This window comes from Camelina sativa, chromosome 17 (assembly GCF_030686135.1).
Source record: "Camelina sativa cultivar CO46 ecotype springtype chromosome 17, ASM3068613v1".
Taxonomy (NCBI): domain Eukaryota; kingdom Viridiplantae; phylum Streptophyta; class Magnoliopsida; order Brassicales; family Brassicaceae; genus Camelina; species Camelina sativa.
In genome coordinates, this window is record NC_141896.1 from 38,615,160 (window position 1) to 38,635,078 (window position 19,919).

General features: G+C 36.5%; 5 protein-coding genes and 1 non-coding gene across 7 annotated transcripts; 3 read left to right on the forward strand and 3 right to left on the reverse strand.

Moving 5' to 3' along the window:
- Window positions 1-130: 130 nt before the first annotated feature.
- Window positions 131-3,326, reverse strand: LOC104758666 (uncharacterized). 2 transcript variants are annotated; one of them, XM_010481571.3, is made up of 8 exons: window positions 2,523-3,326; window positions 2,339-2,446; window positions 2,162-2,244; window positions 1,539-1,969; window positions 1,287-1,450; window positions 1,090-1,175; window positions 844-974; window positions 131-747 (listed from the first exon to the last, which is right to left on the reverse strand). In XM_010481571.3, the coding sequence occupies exons 1-8, from the start codon at window positions 2,847-2,849 to the stop codon at window positions 254-256; spliced, it is 1,824 nt and encodes a 607-aa protein (XP_010479873.2). In that variant the 5' UTR covers window positions 2,850-3,326; the 3' UTR covers window positions 131-253. The 2 variants fall into 2 exon arrangements, with proteins under 2 accessions (XP_010479873.2, XP_087352424.1); XM_087496298.1 differs by having other exon boundaries at window positions 2,356-2,446; window positions 2,523-3,133.
- Window positions 3,327-4,039: 713 nt separating this feature from the next.
- LOC104758667 (sodium/calcium exchanger NCL) lies at window positions 4,040-7,259 on the forward strand. Its single transcript, XM_010481572.3, has 7 exons — window positions 4,040-4,889; window positions 5,225-5,410; window positions 5,516-5,697; window positions 5,804-5,949; window positions 6,040-6,319; window positions 6,416-6,730; window positions 6,824-7,259. Exons 1-7 carry the CDS (start codon window positions 4,490-4,492, stop codon window positions 7,070-7,072), a joined length of 1,758 nt encoding a protein of 585 aa, XP_010479874.1. The 5' UTR covers window positions 4,040-4,489; the 3' UTR covers window positions 7,073-7,259.
- Window positions 7,260-8,431: 1,172 nt separating this feature from the next.
- On the forward strand, window positions 8,432-8,505 carry TRNAI-UAU (transfer RNA isoleucine (anticodon UAU)). The gene has a single exon. It is a non-coding gene; the product is annotated as a tRNA-Ile (tRNA).
- Window positions 8,506-10,318: 1,813 nt separating this feature from the next.
- On the reverse strand, window positions 10,319-12,597 carry LOC104758668 (transcription factor TCP3). The gene is made up of 2 exons (XM_010481573.3): window positions 10,669-12,597; window positions 10,319-10,583 (listed from the first exon to the last, which is right to left on the reverse strand). The coding sequence occupies exon 1, from the start codon at window positions 11,911-11,913 to the stop codon at window positions 10,738-10,740; it is 1,176 nt and encodes a 391-aa protein (XP_010479875.1). The 5' UTR covers window positions 11,914-12,597; the 3' UTR covers window positions 10,319-10,583; window positions 10,669-10,737.
- LOC147924874 (uncharacterized) lies at window positions 12,452-13,264 on the forward strand. The gene is made up of 2 exons (XM_087496997.1): window positions 12,452-12,456; window positions 12,595-13,264. The coding sequence occupies exons 1-2, from the start codon at window positions 12,452-12,454 to the stop codon at window positions 13,262-13,264; spliced, it is 675 nt and encodes a 224-aa protein (XP_087353123.1).
- A 3,862-nt stretch (window positions 13,265-17,126) lies between these two features.
- On the reverse strand, window positions 17,127-19,752 carry LOC104758669 (malate dehydrogenase 1, mitochondrial). The gene is made up of 7 exons (XM_010481575.3): window positions 18,910-19,752; window positions 18,619-18,792; window positions 18,288-18,456; window positions 18,056-18,117; window positions 17,821-17,942; window positions 17,600-17,717; window positions 17,127-17,505 (listed from the first exon to the last, which is right to left on the reverse strand). The coding sequence occupies exons 1-7, from the start codon at window positions 19,150-19,152 to the stop codon at window positions 17,368-17,370; spliced, it is 1,026 nt and encodes a 341-aa protein (XP_010479877.1). The 5' UTR covers window positions 19,153-19,752; the 3' UTR covers window positions 17,127-17,367.
- Between the last annotated feature and the right edge of the window lie 167 nt (window positions 19,753-19,919).

The window sequence follows — 19,919 nt, forward strand, 5'->3', positions numbered from 1 at the left end:
TCATTTGATTAGGCTTTAATGATCTTATTGCATATTATTTTACAAATTCACACTCAAAACTCAAAATCATGTTTTCTTGTCATGTGTTTCGGCTTTAATGATCTTATCTTGATTAGTCGTTTGCATATTATTTTACAAATTCACACATTCAACACTCAAAAGTGTTACTCAAAATCGATATACATCTTCTATCATGTAAAACTAAAAAAATAATGGGTTCACACACTCAAAATTGTTTGGCAAAAAAATCACACTATTCAAAATTGTAAATCGTGTTCCAGTTCCTTCTGTGCGTGTGTTCCCGCAAGAAGTTGAAAAACTCTCTGTTGTTGCTATTCTTTAACAGTTCGTAAACTTTTGTTACATAACCAAAGTCTCGTCCGTAGATGTGACTTGCACATGCCGCTTTGTAACTCATCATCTCCCAATCTCCTATCAACATACCGTTTTTTATTTCTGTCTCGAGCATTCCTGGGGAGAAATGGCGGTTCAGCCACCACTTAGCCCGAAGAGCCCAGAATGTACTGGTGAACATTTTTGGTGACGGGTTGTATCGAACAGAATATGTTTGTTGGTTCCGTTTATCTCCAGATCTGTCGTCGAGGCATACAGACATTCTGTCTTCATCAAGATTCTCAAAGAAGTGACTGAAGCAAGAGGCTAACTCCTTCCAGATTTCAGGCTCAGGAAACGAAGCTTCTACATGCAATGCTATCATTTCGATTAGTGACTCTCTACTATACTCATCTGCAGGTAATTAAAACAGATGGTATTATTAACAACTTAGAGGCAGGATTCAAGGTCTTAAGGCTAAAAGGTGTCTGATGGATTGATCTTAAGTACCTTCCATGCACATTCCAATAAGCTTCTTAAGGGTAGTTACACAACTAGGATCAATCTTTAAGATATCTTCATAGGATTTTGCAAGCATGTCGCTGTTACGATGAAATTTCTCCATCATTAGGGCCTTAATCCTACAGTTGACCAAAATAACCAAAACCCACTTCAGAAAATCCTTTGTTTCCATATTCTAAATTCCTAAGGCGGGTGCATATACTAGATAAGAGAATGAAATATATATCTTTGTACCTGAAAGGTTTTACGTCATGTACCTTCTTGCACATCTCCTCGACCATTTTCATCGCTTCATCTACATGACCTCCAAATAACAGAAGCTAGAAAAGGAAAAAACAAACACCTAATTAGTGCGAGACATTCCAGCTTTAAGGGATGAACATGAGGACATTATGAGACACGTAGGCAAATATAGTTTAATCAGTTTTTACATGTACAAGTGGATGTAATGCAGCCAAAGATACATGAGGCGGGGACTGAAGAGTTTGCCGCATATATTTGACAGCTTCCTTATAATAAGTATCATTGACAATCTTTATGTAGCAATCAGGATCTTCTGGCGGTTTTAAGGGAAGCAACCATGGATCCATGTCGCCTAACATTGAAAAAACGAAGCCATAGATTCAACAAAAGTGGTTATAGATTATATAGCGTAATGCAAAAAAGAAATTATCAGTACTAACCAAGAATATTAATAACGGTGGGATCAAATTCAGCTCCATCTCGCAAAGAGCCTTCGTTTTCTTCAGAGTTTGCATAGAGTTGTGGTGAAGTGGTAACATGCGGAGTACTCTTTACTTTTACCTTGGTATCCATTTTTGTTCCTGAGTCACTAATGGACAAATGGGAATCTTTTTTACAATACATGACGGAAGTCTCTGAATCGTTTCTAGCAGAAACCTCTGACGCCGCGGAGCAAACCGACTCATCCCTACCTGAACCTTCAACCAGACTACCAGATCTTGATTCCGACATATTGGATACGCTTTCGTTGTCATCTGCCTCTTCAGGCTGTAACTCCTTCAAAAATTTACTACACCACATCTTGTAGAATGTGATTCCTATAAAAAGATTGGCCCGTGGAAGCATTCCGAAATCACGGTTCTGCATCAAGCTACCAAAAGATAAAACAGAGTTCAATATTAACCCAAGCAGAAACGTATCAGATAAATATTGTAAACATAAAAACTATCAACTTACACAATTACAAGATAACATGTACATTGAAAGTATGATACTATCAAAAGCAAACTATAGAAACGCCAACTACCTATTAAAATCTAGTTCAAGAAGATATCAATCGTACCTGATTGCAGCACTATTAGCATCAGTGTTCATACCATGCTCAATAAAATGACAAATTTGCTCGTACCAAACCAAGAGCCTCTCCTGTCCAAATGACCAAGTAACTCAATGTTATCCTCGAGCCTTAGACTAATATGTCCACAATCAAGTAAACGAATTACAAATCTAAAAAAGGAACCTCTTTATGTTGTTTACCAATCTGCCCAATCCAAGTATCATATATTCTTCCAATCTCATCGGCTTTGTTTTTCTTAGTATCCGAGTGATTCACAATTTGTATATGAGCCTGCCAAAAACAAAAGAAGAAACAATAAGAACCATTTCATCATATAAAGCCAAAACCTTTTAGAACTCAAAAGGACCTCGTATTTGAGACGGTTCATCTTCGGACAAGGATCTTTAATAGTGCCTTTCATCAGAACAGAGAGCACACGACTTGCATCACTCCAGTTTCTCCTACGAAGTAGCTCACGAAGGATCCCAGGTAATCTATTGAGATACTCGCTTCTGCTTGCTTTTGGTCCAAGACTCAGAAGATAAGATGGTTTCGCCCTACAGAGATGAACTCTCTTGAACTTTTGTTTATCTGAGACGATAGAGTCAACAATATCTGAGCTTCTCACACGACGACGCTTAATAGCTTTAATGTCTTCAAACTTATTATCAGATTTCTCTTCGGCTTCTACCATTGCCCTTATCCCCAAAAATCTTCGTGTGAATCAAATCAATACCCAGAAGCTTTCTAATTGAGTGAAATCCGAAAAATATAACTGGGAATTGTCGAACCCAGGAGGAGGATGAAGACGAATAGTTGTAAGATAGGTTTAAAAGTCACAAAAGATGATGTTAGGGTTTTGGAAGAATTAGAGAATCCAAAACCCTAATATCATCAGATACCGCCATGGAAACGGAGGGAGGGAGAGAAGGAAGGAGATGAAAATACCATCATGGGTATTTGAGTTTTTGTGATTTCGCTCTTTTTTGATGGGCCTTTGGGCTTTTTAAACTGACTGAAGGCCCAATTGATTAATCTTTATCATACGAATTACCCAAACATGCGTGTTGTTTTTTAGATAATAAAACTACGTGACGTTTTGGATTCTCTCACATTCCGAGGCTTTAGCGTTACGGACTTACGGTATTTCTCAGCTCAAACGCAGCTCAGCGTCGCGTTGCGTCATCAACGCTCTTTTTGGTCAAACGACTCGAAACGAATTGATTTTTTCCTATTTTATGAACTATGAAGAATTTTGAAAAATGGATTTTTAAATAATTATTGTATTTTTTATGGTATCTATAATGTCGGCAAAATTGACTAATATTTGATTTTGTGCCCTTGAGAGTAGCTTAGTATTACACGTGTGGCCGCGTAATCAAATCCGGTTATGATGACTAACTAACGAACGTTTCTAAGGTAAACAAGCATACATTTCCCGAATCGCCCTTACCTACTTTGTTTTTATTTTTCAGCCCCTCCTGCTTACTACATTAATATAGTTGAAAATTGACCCCAAAAGTTTTTGAAGTTTGGCATTAAGGTCAAACATTTTTTTATTTTTTACTATAAATACTGAAACATATATTGAAAAAAAAAATCACCCCATCATAAATAACCAAAATTTAAAAAAAAAAAAATGTAGACAGATCTACCCCAACTATAATTCGTAATAAATCCGGCTGAATTGATGATAACCTCATCTGTATTTTTTTTTGAATTGATATTTTTCTATATTTAAATTTCAATATGCTAAAATTAATTAAAAAAATGCTGAACAATTCAATAGTTGAATTTGAGGAAAACCATTGATTGTAGGGAAGTACTATTACTAAATACCCCCAAGACTTTTTATTTTTGTCACATTGTCATCTTCTACTTTTTGAAGTGGACAAATTTTATATTATTACTTAATAACTTACAGTAACAACTATACTTTGGCATCTTTTTTTTTGAGGTGGCCAAAATTTATATTATTAATAAACTTATTACACTAAACAAAGTTCATATAACAAACACATGTACTCCTTAAAATTTGATTAATTATAATTAGCAGGGTAAAATGGTAATTAGACACTAATCACTTCATCTTCCTCCAGCTTCCTTTTTCATCTCTCTGGTAAATCAAATCGCCATCTTTCCCCACAAACTGCCCCACACGATTCTCACACACACATGACACAACTTTATTAGTACTCTCTCTTATTTATTATTTCTCCCCCAACGATATATATACAATACTCATCCACAAAACTCTACTGATTCATCTCTCTCCATGAACGTCCTCTTTTGATTTTACTCTTTTTTTTTGTTTTCTTCTTTCGTAAATCAATCATGAGATTCAGATCTCTCATCTCTCTTCTCTTCCTTCTCATCTTCGCTTCATCCACTTACGCTAGATTCGTCTCTGTGCATCAATCTTCAACCGGTCTTATCTCCGATGGAATCGACGGTGGTGGCGTCGGCTCCGGCTCCGGATCGGTTATCAAGACGGTTGTTTCGGCTGAAGAGGAGAAAGAGGAAGCTTGTGAACAGACCTACGGGTTTATGCCCTGTACCAAGACCGCTCTTGGGAACGTGTTTCTGATTCTTGTTTATGGGTTTCTCATGTTCACTGCTGCTACGTATCTCTCTGCCGGAAGTGAGCTTCTTCTTGAGATCCTTGGCCCTGGAATTGTCGGTGGTTTGTTCCTTCCCATGCTCGGCGCTCTTCCCGACGCTATGCTTATCATGGGTATGTCTCAAATTTTCAAAATTTCGAATTTTTAGATCTTTGAGATTTCATATGCTTCGATCTATGCCTTGTGTGCGAGTTTTGCGGAATTTGAATTTATTTGGGTGAGAAAATGTTAATTTTTTGTTTTGTTTGGCTCTGATTGAGATTTGCCAGGTTCTGGGAATCAAATAGTGAAACCTTATACACTTGTCACCTTGTGCTTTTTAGTCAAAGTCTTAATCTTTTTTTTTGTGAAGTTATTATTGTCTTTGCTCTCTTTCTTCTTGATGGGTCTTTGTCTATTTGTGTGTGTTTCTTTGGTTATAACAATGTCTTTCTTTTGGATTTCATAGTGTCTGGACTTTCTGGAGACGCAGCAACGGCTCAAAGCCAAGTCTCTGTGGGGATGGGTTTGCTCGCTGGCTCAACCGTTATGCTTCTCACTGTTATCTGGGGAACTTGCACTGTGGTTGGCAAGTGTGACCTTCGAGATACTATTGCTGTAAACAATCAAGACACTAAACGCTTTAGTCTTAAAGGTAACCAAAAAATATCTTACAGTTTAAAAAAAAAGTTTAATCTTTGATGAACACACAGAAAGTGAAAATGTAGTCTTTACTTATTGTTGTTTACTCTGTTTGTAGATTCTGGTGTAACTGTTGATGTTTGGACCAGCTATGCTGCAAGGATTATGGCTATATCAGTCATTCCGTTTGTCATTGTCCAGCTTCCGCAGATGTTGGGATCACAATCTGGAAGACACTTGTCTGTGTTGGTTGCTCTAGTTTTATCTGTTCTAATGTTAATCTCTTACTGCGTATATCAGGTAACATCAATTTTCAGGGACAGTAGTTCCAAAAAAGTATCTGTTGTTACTGATGTATTTCTACATCTGTTTGTGAGATAATTATTCATTGTATGATGATATCTAGGTCTTCCAACCGTGGATCCAAAGGAGACGGCTTGCTTTTGCAAAGCACAAGCATGTTATATCAGGAATCCTAAAGCACTTGAAACAGCACTCTTTGGGAAGGCTTCTTGATGATGAAGGTCAGCCTGATGAACATGTTATTAGAAAGTAAGTCATGGTTTCCTTACATATAGAAAGCAACAATTTTTAGACACTTTACTCGGTTTCACCTTGTGCTCATATTTATCTGTTTATTAGGTTGTTTGACACTATTGATGCAAACAAGGACGGACACTTATCAGCGGCTGAACTAAAGGCGCTTATCATTGGGATCAGCTTTGAGGAGATTGATTTTGACAAGGACGATGCTGTGGGAAAACTTCTCCAAGATTTTGACAAGACTCTCGATGAGCAAGTTGATCAAGACGAGTTTGTACGTGGCATTAAACATTGGCTCCTCCAGGCAATGGGGAATTCTGCTCCAGCTGGTCCTGATGCTGGTCCTCGAACAATGAAATTCCTGGACCATTTCCATGTGGTAGAGAGACTGTTGAAACCCTATTTCGATTGAACACACATAGTCAGAAAACGTCTCTAAACTGAATACATTACAATTTAATCTCGTTTTTGACAGCAAACTAAGAGAGAGCATACTCTGTTGGGAGACAACGAAAATGGTGAGAACGAAGAGGAAGGCGGTGAGGTTGCAGACCCAAAATGGATCACTATTAAAGCAGCTCTGCTGCTAATCTTGGGAGCTGCCATTGCAGCTGCATTTGCAGATCCTTTAGTCGACACAGTTAACAACTTCTCTGCAGCCACAGGGATCCCATCTTTCTTCATTTCCTTCATCGCTTTGCCTTTAGCCACCAACTCAAGTGAAGCCGTCTCTGCCATCATCTTCGCTTCCCGCAAAAAGATCAGAACCGCCTCATTAACTTTCTCCGAGGTCCGTAAACCACATTTCTTGTATCTTTCTGCCTCGTTATATACTTCCTAAACTAAAAAACCAGTTTCTTGGTGTTTGTTTATTTGTTTGCAGCTATGTGGAGGAGTGACAATGAACAATATTCTGTGTCTCTCGGTGTTCTTAGCAATCGTCTACCTTAGAGGACTAACATGGAACTTCTCATCAGAAGTGTTGGTGATTCTCATCGTTTGTCTAGTGATGGGCAGTTTCGCGAGTTTCCGCACAACTTATCCTCTTTGGACATGTTTCATAGCTTACTTGCTTTACCCATTCTCCTTGGGTCTGGTTTATATTCTTGATTACTGGTTTGGCTGGTCGTAGAGATGATCGCTGTGTTTAAAAGAGTTTGTTCACATGAGTGAGTTTCTTCTCGCGTGGTTTCTTTTGTTCTCGTTATGTTTATGGATTTGAGAGTGTAAAAACCTAAAAGTTAATTTCTGAGATTTGTCAGTGATTATATATTGAAATAACAGTCTTCTTATAAATCCAATATGATCTTTCTTGTTTACTTGTGGACCTTCTTCTGTTTATCTCCTCTCTGTAACGTAGATTCATGTGTTTTAAAATTGAGGTATTGCTTTAAAATTGAAACATGGGTATATTGTAGTGTCAATTGATTATGGGGTTTTGTTAATTTTTTAAAAATTGAAACATGGGTACTCGTGTTTGTAGTGTCAATTGATTCTGGCTTGATGTCAATTAACCAAACTGGCTTTTGATACTCAAATCTATATTTTGTTGGATTTTTGTAGAATCACATTGTGAGACCGCGGTTTCAGAGACTTGCGGAGAGGTTTAAAATAATTGATTTGGCTACCTATATCATCAAAGTGCACTTATCTTATCGGTTAAGGGTCCTGAGAAAACTTCAAAGTGACAGGATGGGTGATCTTTGGGAATTGACTGTCGGAACTGTGCGAGTGAGGATAAAATACAGAGAAAGATCATATGGTGATTTGTAGGGTCGGTAATAAATATTTAAAATTTCTCAGACGTACCAAACCGACCGTCGGATATGAATGGACTCACGGGACTAGTAAGAGAACGTGAAGCTCATTAAGAAAGGTGGACCCATCATCCACCCATGGACTGAGATTAGACATGGAATCACTAAGAGGTGGCGGTCGGAACATTACACACATTCATTTGAATTATATTTGATATAACTTATCCATATATGATATAAGATTATAAATTTTGAAAATTATCACATACATATAATAAAAGATACTAAAATCTATGATATAAATCATATTTGTTTTTGGTATGAAAATAGCTAAAATTGAAAATTATATAATGTAAAGATGAAAAATACACAATATAAGACAAAAACATTTGGATAACCACAGATAGTTCTGGTACATATAGGTTTTTTTCGGGTTTCCTCACGAAACTTAAAACTCAAAACGGGATTTTTGAATTTGGGTTTTTAGGTTTTTTTGGGGTTTGGGTGGGGCTGGGTTTTTTTACCCATCACATCCCTAGGTATTGAAACCAAGAATAAGTTACTCGTCCATATCTAGAGATTGAACTTTACCAACTTACGATGAACTATTTTGCTGCTCATGTATCAATCTTGTCACTTGTCGCCTCTTCGATTCAATCAATAGCAGAAACTTATATGCAAACGACGATGAAGTAATTGATTTATTTTGTACAAACGTAGAAAGCTATCGTCATGGTCCCGTAGCTCAGTTGGTTAGAGCGTTGGTCTTATGAGCCGAAGGTCGCGGGTTCGAGCCCCGCCGGGACCATATTTCGTTTCTTGTATTTAAACCTTGATGAAATGTGTTATTATATTTTTTATTAATGTAGAAAGTTACCGTCAGGATCCCTAGCTCAGCTGGTTAGCACATAGATGTCTTAGGACTCAAAGCTCGCCAGTTCGAGCCCGCCCTGGATCCTGACTTATATTCAATTTTTTAATATGATCCTAAAATCTCTAATTTTTTTTTTTGGTTCGGTCCTCAATTCCTAAAATCATTAATTTGGCCTGACCAAATTTGGTAAGATAATTGGATCCAAATTTGGGTAGTTTCCAAAACAAACGGAGACAACATCAAAAGGTAACAAATCTTGAAGATTGGTGGGATAAATTAGTTTAAACTTTAAAGCATACAATTAGGTTTTAAGCAATTTGGTAATTATTTCCATCTTTTAAGATTCTTAATCTTGACAAAAAATTTAACAGAGTTATATTATGAAATAGAATGAAGTGAAAAGATCAAACAGCTGTATAAAACCTTGATATCTGACAAGAGATAGAGAAAAAAGGGGGACCATTCTCTAAAGGTGACAACCTTTTTTCCCCAATTTTGGTTACATCCTTTTCATACACTTTGCTATCCTATTCTTGTTATTATTGAGTGAGTCCATCCATGTCTTCTTCAACAATGCCCCTTTAATATCACAAAAATACACCCCAAAATGATAAGAAGTTAATCTTTCACATAAACCAGGTTTTTTTTATCAAGAGCTACATATATATATGAAAATCATATGTGTAATTGAACTAGTAGGTTTAAATTTAAAAGGAAGCAAAAACGAAGAAGATAAGGATAATTTTCCAAATGTAGAAATTGATATAACTTTGAGTAATCAAACATTTGATTTTTAAAAAAAGATTCATGCTTTCTATCTTTTTTTTTTTTCTGGCTACCAATTTATACTTTAGGATGTATAGCCACTACTTCCAATCTCATCTTATCACATCACATGTAAAGTGTTGTTTACTTTATAAAGCTCCATAACATTCATCATCTCCATAAGAATGTATAACCAAAGTTTTCACTTTCAGAGTAGGACAGTGCTCATAACAGTAAAAAAAAAAATCAGTAGCAACCTGATGGTTTCATTAATTCGCAGTCGACAAATTATGGACCAGAATCGCATACCCCTATTATATTGATCATAAAAGAAAGGGACTTGGTTATCTTTCAACTTCCTTCATTTAGACCAACAAGGGTGTCTTCATGTACTAATCTAATGTCCTATATACTCCTATTCCTTTTTTACTTATTAAAGACTACTTTGGTGGATCTCCTACATACACGCTTGTTAAAAATTAAAAAGTTGTATGTGTTATTGACATCTCTTTTGCTCTTTTTTCATAAAAATATTAAAATTCTAGTAAGCTATACATACCAAAATTTGCATCCACGCAGTAAACAAAATTTAAAAATAAACCCATCTTTCTAAATTCGAAATTATAAAATCCAAAAGAAGCAACAACACATGCAAACTCTTGTCTATCGAAAATGACTCTTCATCTATGGGGCCAAAACAAGAGACTTAAGAAAGACAAGAGCAATGATTGTTCCAAATTCCCTTTGCCTGTCAAAGGAAAGTTTTATAACCATAGAGACTGGAAAAAATAAAGCTTCTAATGGAACGCACTAACCAAACAATCTGATGTTACATTGATAGAGCACTGTTCCTCTTTGGGATTGGCAAGCAAAGAAAGAAGAGATATATCTTGAGGAGAGCATCAAATCCACATGGAATAAAGGGCAAAGCTTGAAACCTTTAGCTTCAAGTGGGGTTAAAGGTTTCCAACACACAAGAGCATAAGGAAACGAAAATTAATTTAGAACAAGTTACAACAAACAAGATGTGAAGCTCATGTAGATAGAGCTAAACATCGTTAAACATAGTTGAAGTTACAGAAAGATTTCTAATGGATACAAAGATGAACTCAAATTAACAAATGCTTGAACTTTAGAAGAAGAGAAAAACTCGAAACTGTTGATCAGGTCTGTTTCTCTCTTCTCCTATTCGATATCCGAAACGCACAAGAACCAAACACACATTCCCTATCCCACGCAAAAGCTCCCTGCAACATTAAACAAGAATGCTAGTTAACAAATTTGATGGATATGTGATTGATTACATTGTAAAGAACAAGAGAAACTTCCAACCTGCTGGAATATGAAAAGAAACCAATTGTGTTGCACAATCTTTTGTGTGAGTTTGGTACTTGTGTAACTTTAATGGCGAGAATCAGATGAAGCAGACGACGGTTTGTTGTCACCGCCATGCGCCTCTTCTTGCTCCCCATGAAACCGTGCTGGTATACGAAAACCGGAGAATTCACCACTTGAAGCAAACGCAATGCCTGGAATAGCTGATTGGTGAATCCCCGTAGGAACATGGTAATGATGATGATGATGATGGAGATCGTCAGTGGTCATGGACTGATGATGATGATGATGGTGAGGATCAAACCAAGCACGAATCATGGGTGTGTTGTTAATGGACTGAAGGGGACCCCTCTGAGATAAAAGCTGACTTTGGCTAAAAACTGGCGACGGAGAAGCAAACACATATCCTCCTCCTCCTCCTCCTCCTCCTCCGGTACTTTCGGGGGAGTCAGCTGCTCCGCCGTTGTTCCACGTCACTAGTCTCTGTATCTTTCCAAATTCCGGTGACTGGTGACTCTGTTCCCAGCTTGCCGTTGATGAGTCAAACCCTAACGGATGATTGCTCTGGCTGGAGAACAGAACAGGCTCTGTTTGGTCAGTAAAAGGTGGACCATTTTGGAAAGATTGAAGCGAGAGACGAAGAAGATCTTGGTTTTGTGTATTAGCTCGTGACGGTGGTTGATGATGATGATAGCTCTGTTGCGATGAAGCTACCGGAAAAAACGACTTTATAGTGTCAGCTATCGAATCAGAGTCCATCGACGCCGGGAGAAAACTCGATTCGTTATCTTCTTCTCCGATTTGGTGATGATGATGATGATGCTCTGTTTCTTGATGGTGCTGCGGCGGAGGTTGTGGCGGCGGCGGAGAAACTAAAGTTTTGGTTTTTCTTGGTTTAGCGTTGGCGGCGTGTTGACGAAGAGCATCGGCAGGGTTCCAAGGAGGAAGCTCAGCGAGATCATCAATGGCGGATTTAGCTTTCTTGATAAGCCAATCAACGGCTTTGCTCGGTCGATCAAAACCAAGTCTGTCTTGAACATCGTAGAATTGAATCGCCGTCGGAGCAGAGAGTCTCACGCGCCGGTCACGTGGTCCTTTCGCTGTACAGACTTTGCTGTGTCTGTCTTTTCTCCCTGTTGACCGAACAATGTGACCTCCTTGCACCTCAACGATCTCGCCGCAACCACCACCATCGTTCTCCGTCGGCGACGCCGTAAACGCTGATTGCTGGCTGTGTCTCATCGGCGGCGACGGAGAATCTAGTAAATGGTGGTTAGCCGCCGCCGTTGATGGAGCATATTGTTGAAACTCAAGGTCGTTGATGGTCGTAGTGGTTGGGTTATGACAGCGGCGGCGGAGACGGCGGTCGTTAACCGCCGAGGAATCCAGAGTCGTTCTGTTTTTTTTTTCTTTGTCTTTTTTTTCAATTCAACATTTTGCTTCTCCCAAACAGAAACCCTAAACTCGCCCACCAAATCAACAGTTACTTAAGAGACGAGGAAGAAGACGTAATCGAATATGTAGACTAACCCATAACTGAAAGTTTGATTCTTTGGTCTAAAGGTTTGTTTTTTTTTTGTTGTTGTAAAGTTTGGTGACTCTGTTTTCTGAGAATTGAAGAAGAAGGAGACCAAACAAAACAGATAAGCAAAGCAAAAGAGAGAAGAAAGAGATGTTGTGCAAATTGACTAATCGAGGAGAGAACCCAAGAAAGTAAACTTTTCTTTCTTTTTTTTGTTTCCGGGAAAATTTACAGTAACGGTTAAAAAAAAAGGAAAAAATGAAGTGACTACTTTGGGGTTTGGGAAGGAGTGTGTCTGGTCATAAAAAGTGAGAGCTCTCTCTCTCTCTCATCATCATTCATCATCACCTGTGCTTTTCTCCTTTCTCTTTTTTCATTGTTTTGAAATGTGTACTATAAAGATTATGTTCCGGGGATCCTGGTATTAGATATTTGTTACCCTGGATATTGTGGACAATTTGGAAAGATAGGAATAAAAAAGTTTTTCAAGGAATTGAGGCGGAGCCATCTGATATTATCAATCAGGCAACAACCGATAAACTTTTGTGGGAGGAGGCAAAGTCCTTCTCGGGGAACTTTTTAACCCCCCAGCCGGCTCCGGAGGAAAGGGTGTTTTCTGTTCGGTGTCAGGTTGATGGATCATGGAAAGGATCTGACCCTTTAGAGGGTTTGGGCTGGTGGTATGGGACTAAGGAGGATAGGACACTACTTGTGGGGGCTCGCAGTCTTCATCGTAGCCCCTCTTCTCTTCACTCGGAGCTTAATGTCCTGGTATGGGCGATGGAGTCCCTTCGGGCGATAGGGATTGATTGTCAGCATTTTGAGTCAGACAGCGCTGAACTGGTGGCAATGGTGCAGGATCCGGACGACTGGCCAGCTTTTTCGCACTTTTTGGAGGACTTCCTTTCACTCAGATCATCTTTTCCCTCCTTCACCCTGACGCACATTCCCCGAACGTCAAACGTCCGAGCAGACTGTCTCGCTCGCTCTTCTAGATCTTTACTTTCTGTATCTTCTTTTGTAAACGCTCTTCCTCCAGATTGGGCGACTAATCTTGGAGTTACCTTTTAATTTATTTTAATGTTGGGTTGAAAAAAAAAAAAAAAAAAAAAAAGATTATGTTATTGCCAGATTCATATTTTTACATGTTTATTAGTATAGCTTATATAATTCGAACATTCCATCTGTTGTTGGAGAGTTGGAGACACTAATAATTGGGTAGTATATATAAACTATTTTCCTCAATCCAAATTGTATTGGTTTTAGAGGTTATACACCCTGTAAAATGCTTCACCATACTTGCAACACCACGGATTTAGAATTAGGACGTGCTACAATATTTTCAGAATTGTGTATGATCTCTTTCTTCAGCAAACCCATTTTAAGTCGAGTCCCTATAAAAATGAAATTTAATGATATGATTATATCAAATATTTTTAGAATATTGTACTTTTTTTTGTTGGTCATATTCTTGTCCTAACTATATAAATTCTCTTTCTAACCACTTCTCCATTATACACCGACCATGTCTTATATTTCGAATCTTTGATTAAATACACGTATTCATACGAACTTGTATGAATGAGACAATAATGTATTTTACGAGATTGAAACCACTTCAAATGAGTGTGTTTCAATGCACCAACTCTCTACAAGTGTACAATCTGATAGAATTACGAATATAGCCCTTTAGTTAATAATGTTGTTCTGTTCTTTGATCGCATTGTGTGTCAGTAAGTACACTCCCCATCGCCCTCACAGTCATTCTCACTTATCTCTCTCGCCTTGAGTTATTTTTTGATATTGATGGCAACAACAACAAAAAAAAGAGAGAGTTATTTTTGTGATATTAAATTCCTTTCATTTAAAATTTTATTGTATTAAATTGTTTATTTTATGTTCGATAATAATATAAAAAAATAAGAAACAGCTGTTTTGTCAACTTGTTAGTCTCATTCTGTTTTTCCATTGTCAATTTTTCTGTAATAAAATAAAATAAATATCGTGAAAATTCCATAATTCATATTCGTCCATTCGTTTTCATAATTATTAGTTTGTACTAGAACTCAGACCACCCGCGATGTCGCGGGGGAAGTACTTTTAAAAAAAAAATTAATTTAAAATTAAAAATTATACATTATGAAATTATTTGAATGTAATAGAATAGTTTGAATACATAAAAATTAAACATAAATTGTTATTAAAAACATAACCTTCAAAATGAAAACTTATAACAAAAAATATTATGTAGAATAGACGCAACTTTGTAAAACATATTGTTTAAAGTATTATAAATATGAAATATTTTTATGAAGAATTATGGTAAAGAGTAAAATTAAAAAAAATATTATGACAAAGTGATCATAATTGAGAATATTGAACTAATGAGTTTAAAAAAATAATAATAAAATCATTTTTTACAAAAAGTACTACGAAAAGTCGCAACTGTTGTTCGCATTTATTCAGTTTGTTATTATTATTTTTAAATATTAAAATATTTTTTTATCGAAAAGTTACGATAAATAGACGCAACTGTAAATTCTATATTAAGTTGTATTAAATTTCTCTATTGATATAATCATTTCTAAAATTTTAGTTAGATTATATAATAATATTGAATACTAGATATTAATATTCAATTATTTAGATTTAACATAAAATGGAAAATTTGTTTCAACAAACTTGTTAGTTAATGATGAAGAGACATATATAAAGAAAGTTCAAAAGGCATGACTATTTAAATAGATACACCTATTAGAACGAAAAGTTGTGAAGAAAAAATATAAATAAAATATAGTGAAAAGTCACAACTCTACAATGAACAAATACAACCGTTTGAATTTTTAAAAACACAAATAAAAACAATTTTTTTACGAAAAGGTATTATGAAAAGTTGCAACTGTTGTATTTGCACTTGATTATACCTACAAACTCATATAAACTGCTTTTAAATAGAAGACATCTTTATTACCATACTCAAAAGTCAAATCCAAAAGCTCATTATATAATCCATCTAACTCTTCGAAAAAACTCTAGGTATTTTCATTAAATTTGTATGTATAAAATTAACTAAAAGTTGTAAATTAGATTCATCATTCCAAAAATCTTTTGTTTAATCAAGAATTGGAGGAATTTCTTTACTTTAATAAGAATGAATGCTAGAGAATAATTTAGAGAGCTGTAAAAATATTGAAATTGAAATTTTATATTATTTTGTGTCATGGTAAAAAAAATGAAAACAGTTCAAACAGACAAATATATATAGATTTCAAAAGATACAAATATTTAATAGACACAACTCTTCAATGAACAGTTGCAACTTTACAAAATAAATTGTTACAATGAACAATCGCAATTTTTTGTAAAACATACAATTTAAATTTTCTACAGTTTTTTTTAGAAAATTATCCAAAAGATTAAAAACACACAACTTTTAGTGGCATTTATTCGGATTGCTATTATATATAGAGGAATTTCTTGATTTTTAAAAGAATGAATGTTAGAAGATAATTTAGAATGTAAAAACCGTTGAGATTGAAATTTTAGTTGATTTTGTTTTATGGCCAAAAAAATGAAAACAGTTCAAATAGACAAATATATATAGATTTCAAAGATATGAATGTTCCAATCAACACAACTTTACAGTGAACAACTGTACTTTTTCATAAATGACCGTTTTATTGATCCATCACGACTTTTCAGAAAATATCCAAGAGGTATGATTGAAAAAATACAACTGTTGGTCGTATTTTCCAAAAGGTACGATTGAAAAAACACAACTGTTGGTCGTATTTTCCAAAATGTACGATTGAAAAAACACAATTGTTAGTCGCATTTTTTGAGATTGTTATTATTATTATATAGATTTGACTATTTGTCATTTTCAGGGGAAATAATATACAATTTCATATTTTTTTTTGTTTATAATTTTACATAATTGTTTAATTGTTGAGAGAGAGTTACCTGGTAAAGTAGTGCTTCCTCAAACGTGACATTAACATAGGTCTTAAACGGCAGTATACACTAAAACACACTACCGGTAATTATTAGAGTGACTTACAAGGGTCTTATAATATAAATCTAACACATAAGTACACCAAAGAATAAAGAATATATGTTAATATCATCATATATGTCGAGGCATTTTATATAGTTTACGTGAAAAGGGTATAGAAAGGACGATCATGGAATCCAATAATCCGTTTTGCAATTTTAGTGTAAAAAGCATAGACGAATGTTGACGGATGATAAAAACGCATGTGCCATGTTAATATATTTTTAAAAAAGAGAAAGGACGATGCCTTGGTTCAGTTTGCTGGTACCTTTTTGTCGAAAGATGTTATATTATTATCAGCCTTTTTTTATGTCACTGTAGAAATATAGTAGTTGTTGTTATGAAAGTCACAATAACCACAAGAAGAAAAGAGAGGGCAGACGAAAAAAGAAGATGAAACTTGTGTAACACAAGTTGTGTTACCAAACAAACTAGTTTTGGTTATTCAGGATATGGGCCGAAAAGTCTATATAGAAGAATGCTTCTCTAATTTTGTAGAAACTGAGATGAAAAGGAGACACTCAAGGATATGGGCCTTACCTCCAATTCCAAATTTATGAACTGTTGTTCCTCCCCTATTCTACACGATTTCTTTTTTTTTTTTTTAATTTGGAACGCTCCAACCATTCCCTTGGTTATTTACTTATTTTGATATGCATGGGATGATGGGAAGCACGTAATCGTTTCGTTTTCGAGAATGTGGTAGGAATCTTTTAAAGTCTAAACCAAGCTCTATCTGAGTTTATTTTAGTAAAATGCCAACGAAGATCACATATCCTGTAATCATCTCTTTTTCATTTGCATGAAATTAAAATATAGCCCAAAAGAGAATACATGTAACATCAGGAAGATGGAAAGTAAGGTAACACAGACGAAGTATTAAGGAACCAACCACACTGATGATCTCTTGTTCACGAAAAAAGAAAGTCGCATGGTTTCCAAAAGGAAGAAAAAAAAAATCATAACTTGACATGTTAAAGTTTTTCTCTGTGTTTGGTGATGAACCAAAGAGCCTTATGGTTCACTAATGGAGGCACAAACATGGATTTTATTGATACAACCCGATGAAGGAGGCTCTAGCTGGAAAACTGGAAAAAATTACCGAGTCAACTCGGTTTAATTACTGGTTGGCAAACTTGACTCCCTTTTCGATGGAGGATTTGAGTTCTGGCTTCAATGCTTCCAAGCCTTCCTTCTCATAGTCTGAGAGTGGTCCCAAGTCGAGAACCTCCTCCACACCGTTCTTCCCCAACCTCACCTGAATCACAATCAAACCCTCACATTCATCAACAGAGTCATGAGACCATAGCATGTGTACAATGTCTGCTTGACGCTAAAGTTTTGAGGATTACCTTTGAGGCAAAGAAAGGAAGCTCGGTGATTGTGGATTGCACGTATGAGCATTCTACAACATCTGGAACACCATTGAGTCCTTTCAAGCATGCATCAGCGAATAGTGCTCCAGCATAGCTGTGATAATAATCAGATTTCCAGTAAGTTAAGAACCAAAAGTAGATTCAAGAAAAGTTTTACAAGAAAGAACAAATATGAAAAGACCAAGCACAATACTTACGCCATTGACAATGTAGCTGACCCTTTTCCTGCTTTTGCCTCCACGACTTCAGTACCTCCATCTTGGGTACGCTTAGTGAGGGCGGTGAGTACATCACTTGACAAGTTGGCTTGAGGAGAGGCCTACATGTTTACAAACAGAAAAACTTGAGTCGAACTGAGCTAAACCGTAGTCGTAAGCCGTAATACAAAGCACATTCAACCACATCCTGAGTAGAGAGAAAGTGAGAGGTAACCTGAGAGAAGAGAGGAAGGATTGTAACCCCAGCATGACCACCAATAACGGGAACATTAACTTCTGCAAACACAAAAAGCATTCACATTAAAGCCTCAATATTTATATTCACCAAAAAAAAAAAAGCCTCAATATTTATGGATAAGACAACACCCTTGAACACAGCTCGTAAAATGAACACATTTTGAAATAAGACTTATGAACGCAAGAGAGGAAAAGGCATCAACACAAACCTGCAACAGGGACATTAGCCTTTCCAGCATAGAAAGTCTTGGCCCTGACAACGTCAAGAGTGGTAACACCAAACAATTTCTTTTCATCGTACATACCAGCCTTCTTAAATATCTCAGCTGCAATTGGAACAGTGGAGTTCACCGGGTTGCTGATCATATTAATAAGTGCCTGAATCAACATAAGCGTAAAGGTCCGTCATTTGATAGAAACCCAAATGTAACAGAACCAAAATATCAACAATCTTGGAGAAATGAGGGCAAATTCACGATCTAAAACAATTGAGACCTAACCACCAACTGAGATGCAGTAGTATAATAGCGGAAGGCTTACATGAGGGCAGTACTTGGCGATGGCAGTGCAAAGGTTCTTGACAATTCCAGCATTAATGTTGAAAAGATCGTCACGGGTCATACCAGGCTTCCTTGGTACACCAGCTGGGATGATGACAAGATCAGCTCCTTCAAGAGCTTTCGCCAAGTTATCATCACCCATGTATCCAGCAACCTATCCCAAAACAAAAGAGACAAAGTCAATCGCACATAGAATAGACATTTTGATCTAATGAAACGAATCTAATATAAATCTGAAGGGGAATGAATTGGGTTTGATAAGAAGAATTACATCAGATCTGGTGTTGATGTGACCGACATCAGCGGCAACTCCGGGAGTGTTGGCGATATCGTAGAGGGAGAGAGAAGAGACGAGAGGGTTAAGCTTCATGAGGAGAGCAAGAGGCTGACCGATTCCACCGGCGGCACCAAGGATGGCGACTTTTCTCTCGGGGACGGATCCGGAAGAGAAGCTACGGCGGGTAACCGCCTGCTTCGCGGAGGCAGAAGATCGGACGAGCATAGATCTGAACATTTTTGTTGGGGATTGAGGATCTAGGGTTTCTTCTACAGAGACGAGCTACGAAGAAATGATTTATGTGGTGAACGACTAAGCTGGGCGAGACACTCGAGGGGATACTTGATGATGAGATATATACCACTCCCTCCTCTCTTTTACTTTAATGCTTTCAACTCTTTTTTCGGAATTTTATTTTCTCATTAAGTTTTTTTTCGTTTAATTTTTATTTTATTTAGGGAAATATATCTGTACATATTTTGTAATTTTAACCGCATGGGACACCTGATTATTTCGAATTTCATCAGATTATTTCGAATTTCACTAAAGAATTACCCCATCCATTACAGTTAAAGAGGTGAATTTACTTCAAAACCGGGTAAGCTAACTAGAAAGCTCCAAAATTAGAGATTACATTTACATTTTCGAAAAGGGAAAAAGAAAAGTAGAAACTCCACACCGTTCGGTAATAATTTCTTGTTAAAGATGGTTTACATAGGTAAATACACAATTTTTTTTTTTGAAAAAGATGGTTGGTTATATTAGAAGAAACGTACAAACTGAAGCGATACACATTTTAAGGTTACATGTTTTGAAAAGAGTTTGTCTCGTAGTCGTAGTCCTCGTCCTCACACAACCCAAAGTCATATAGCCGCACCCCCAAGGTTGCACCGGGAAATCGCCAAACAAGGACCAAATGAAATGTAAAAACAAAAAGACCAAAGCGGTCATGTAAGTTAGTGTGAAAAAATGATTCCTAACAATGACACTCGACTAGTCTGTTT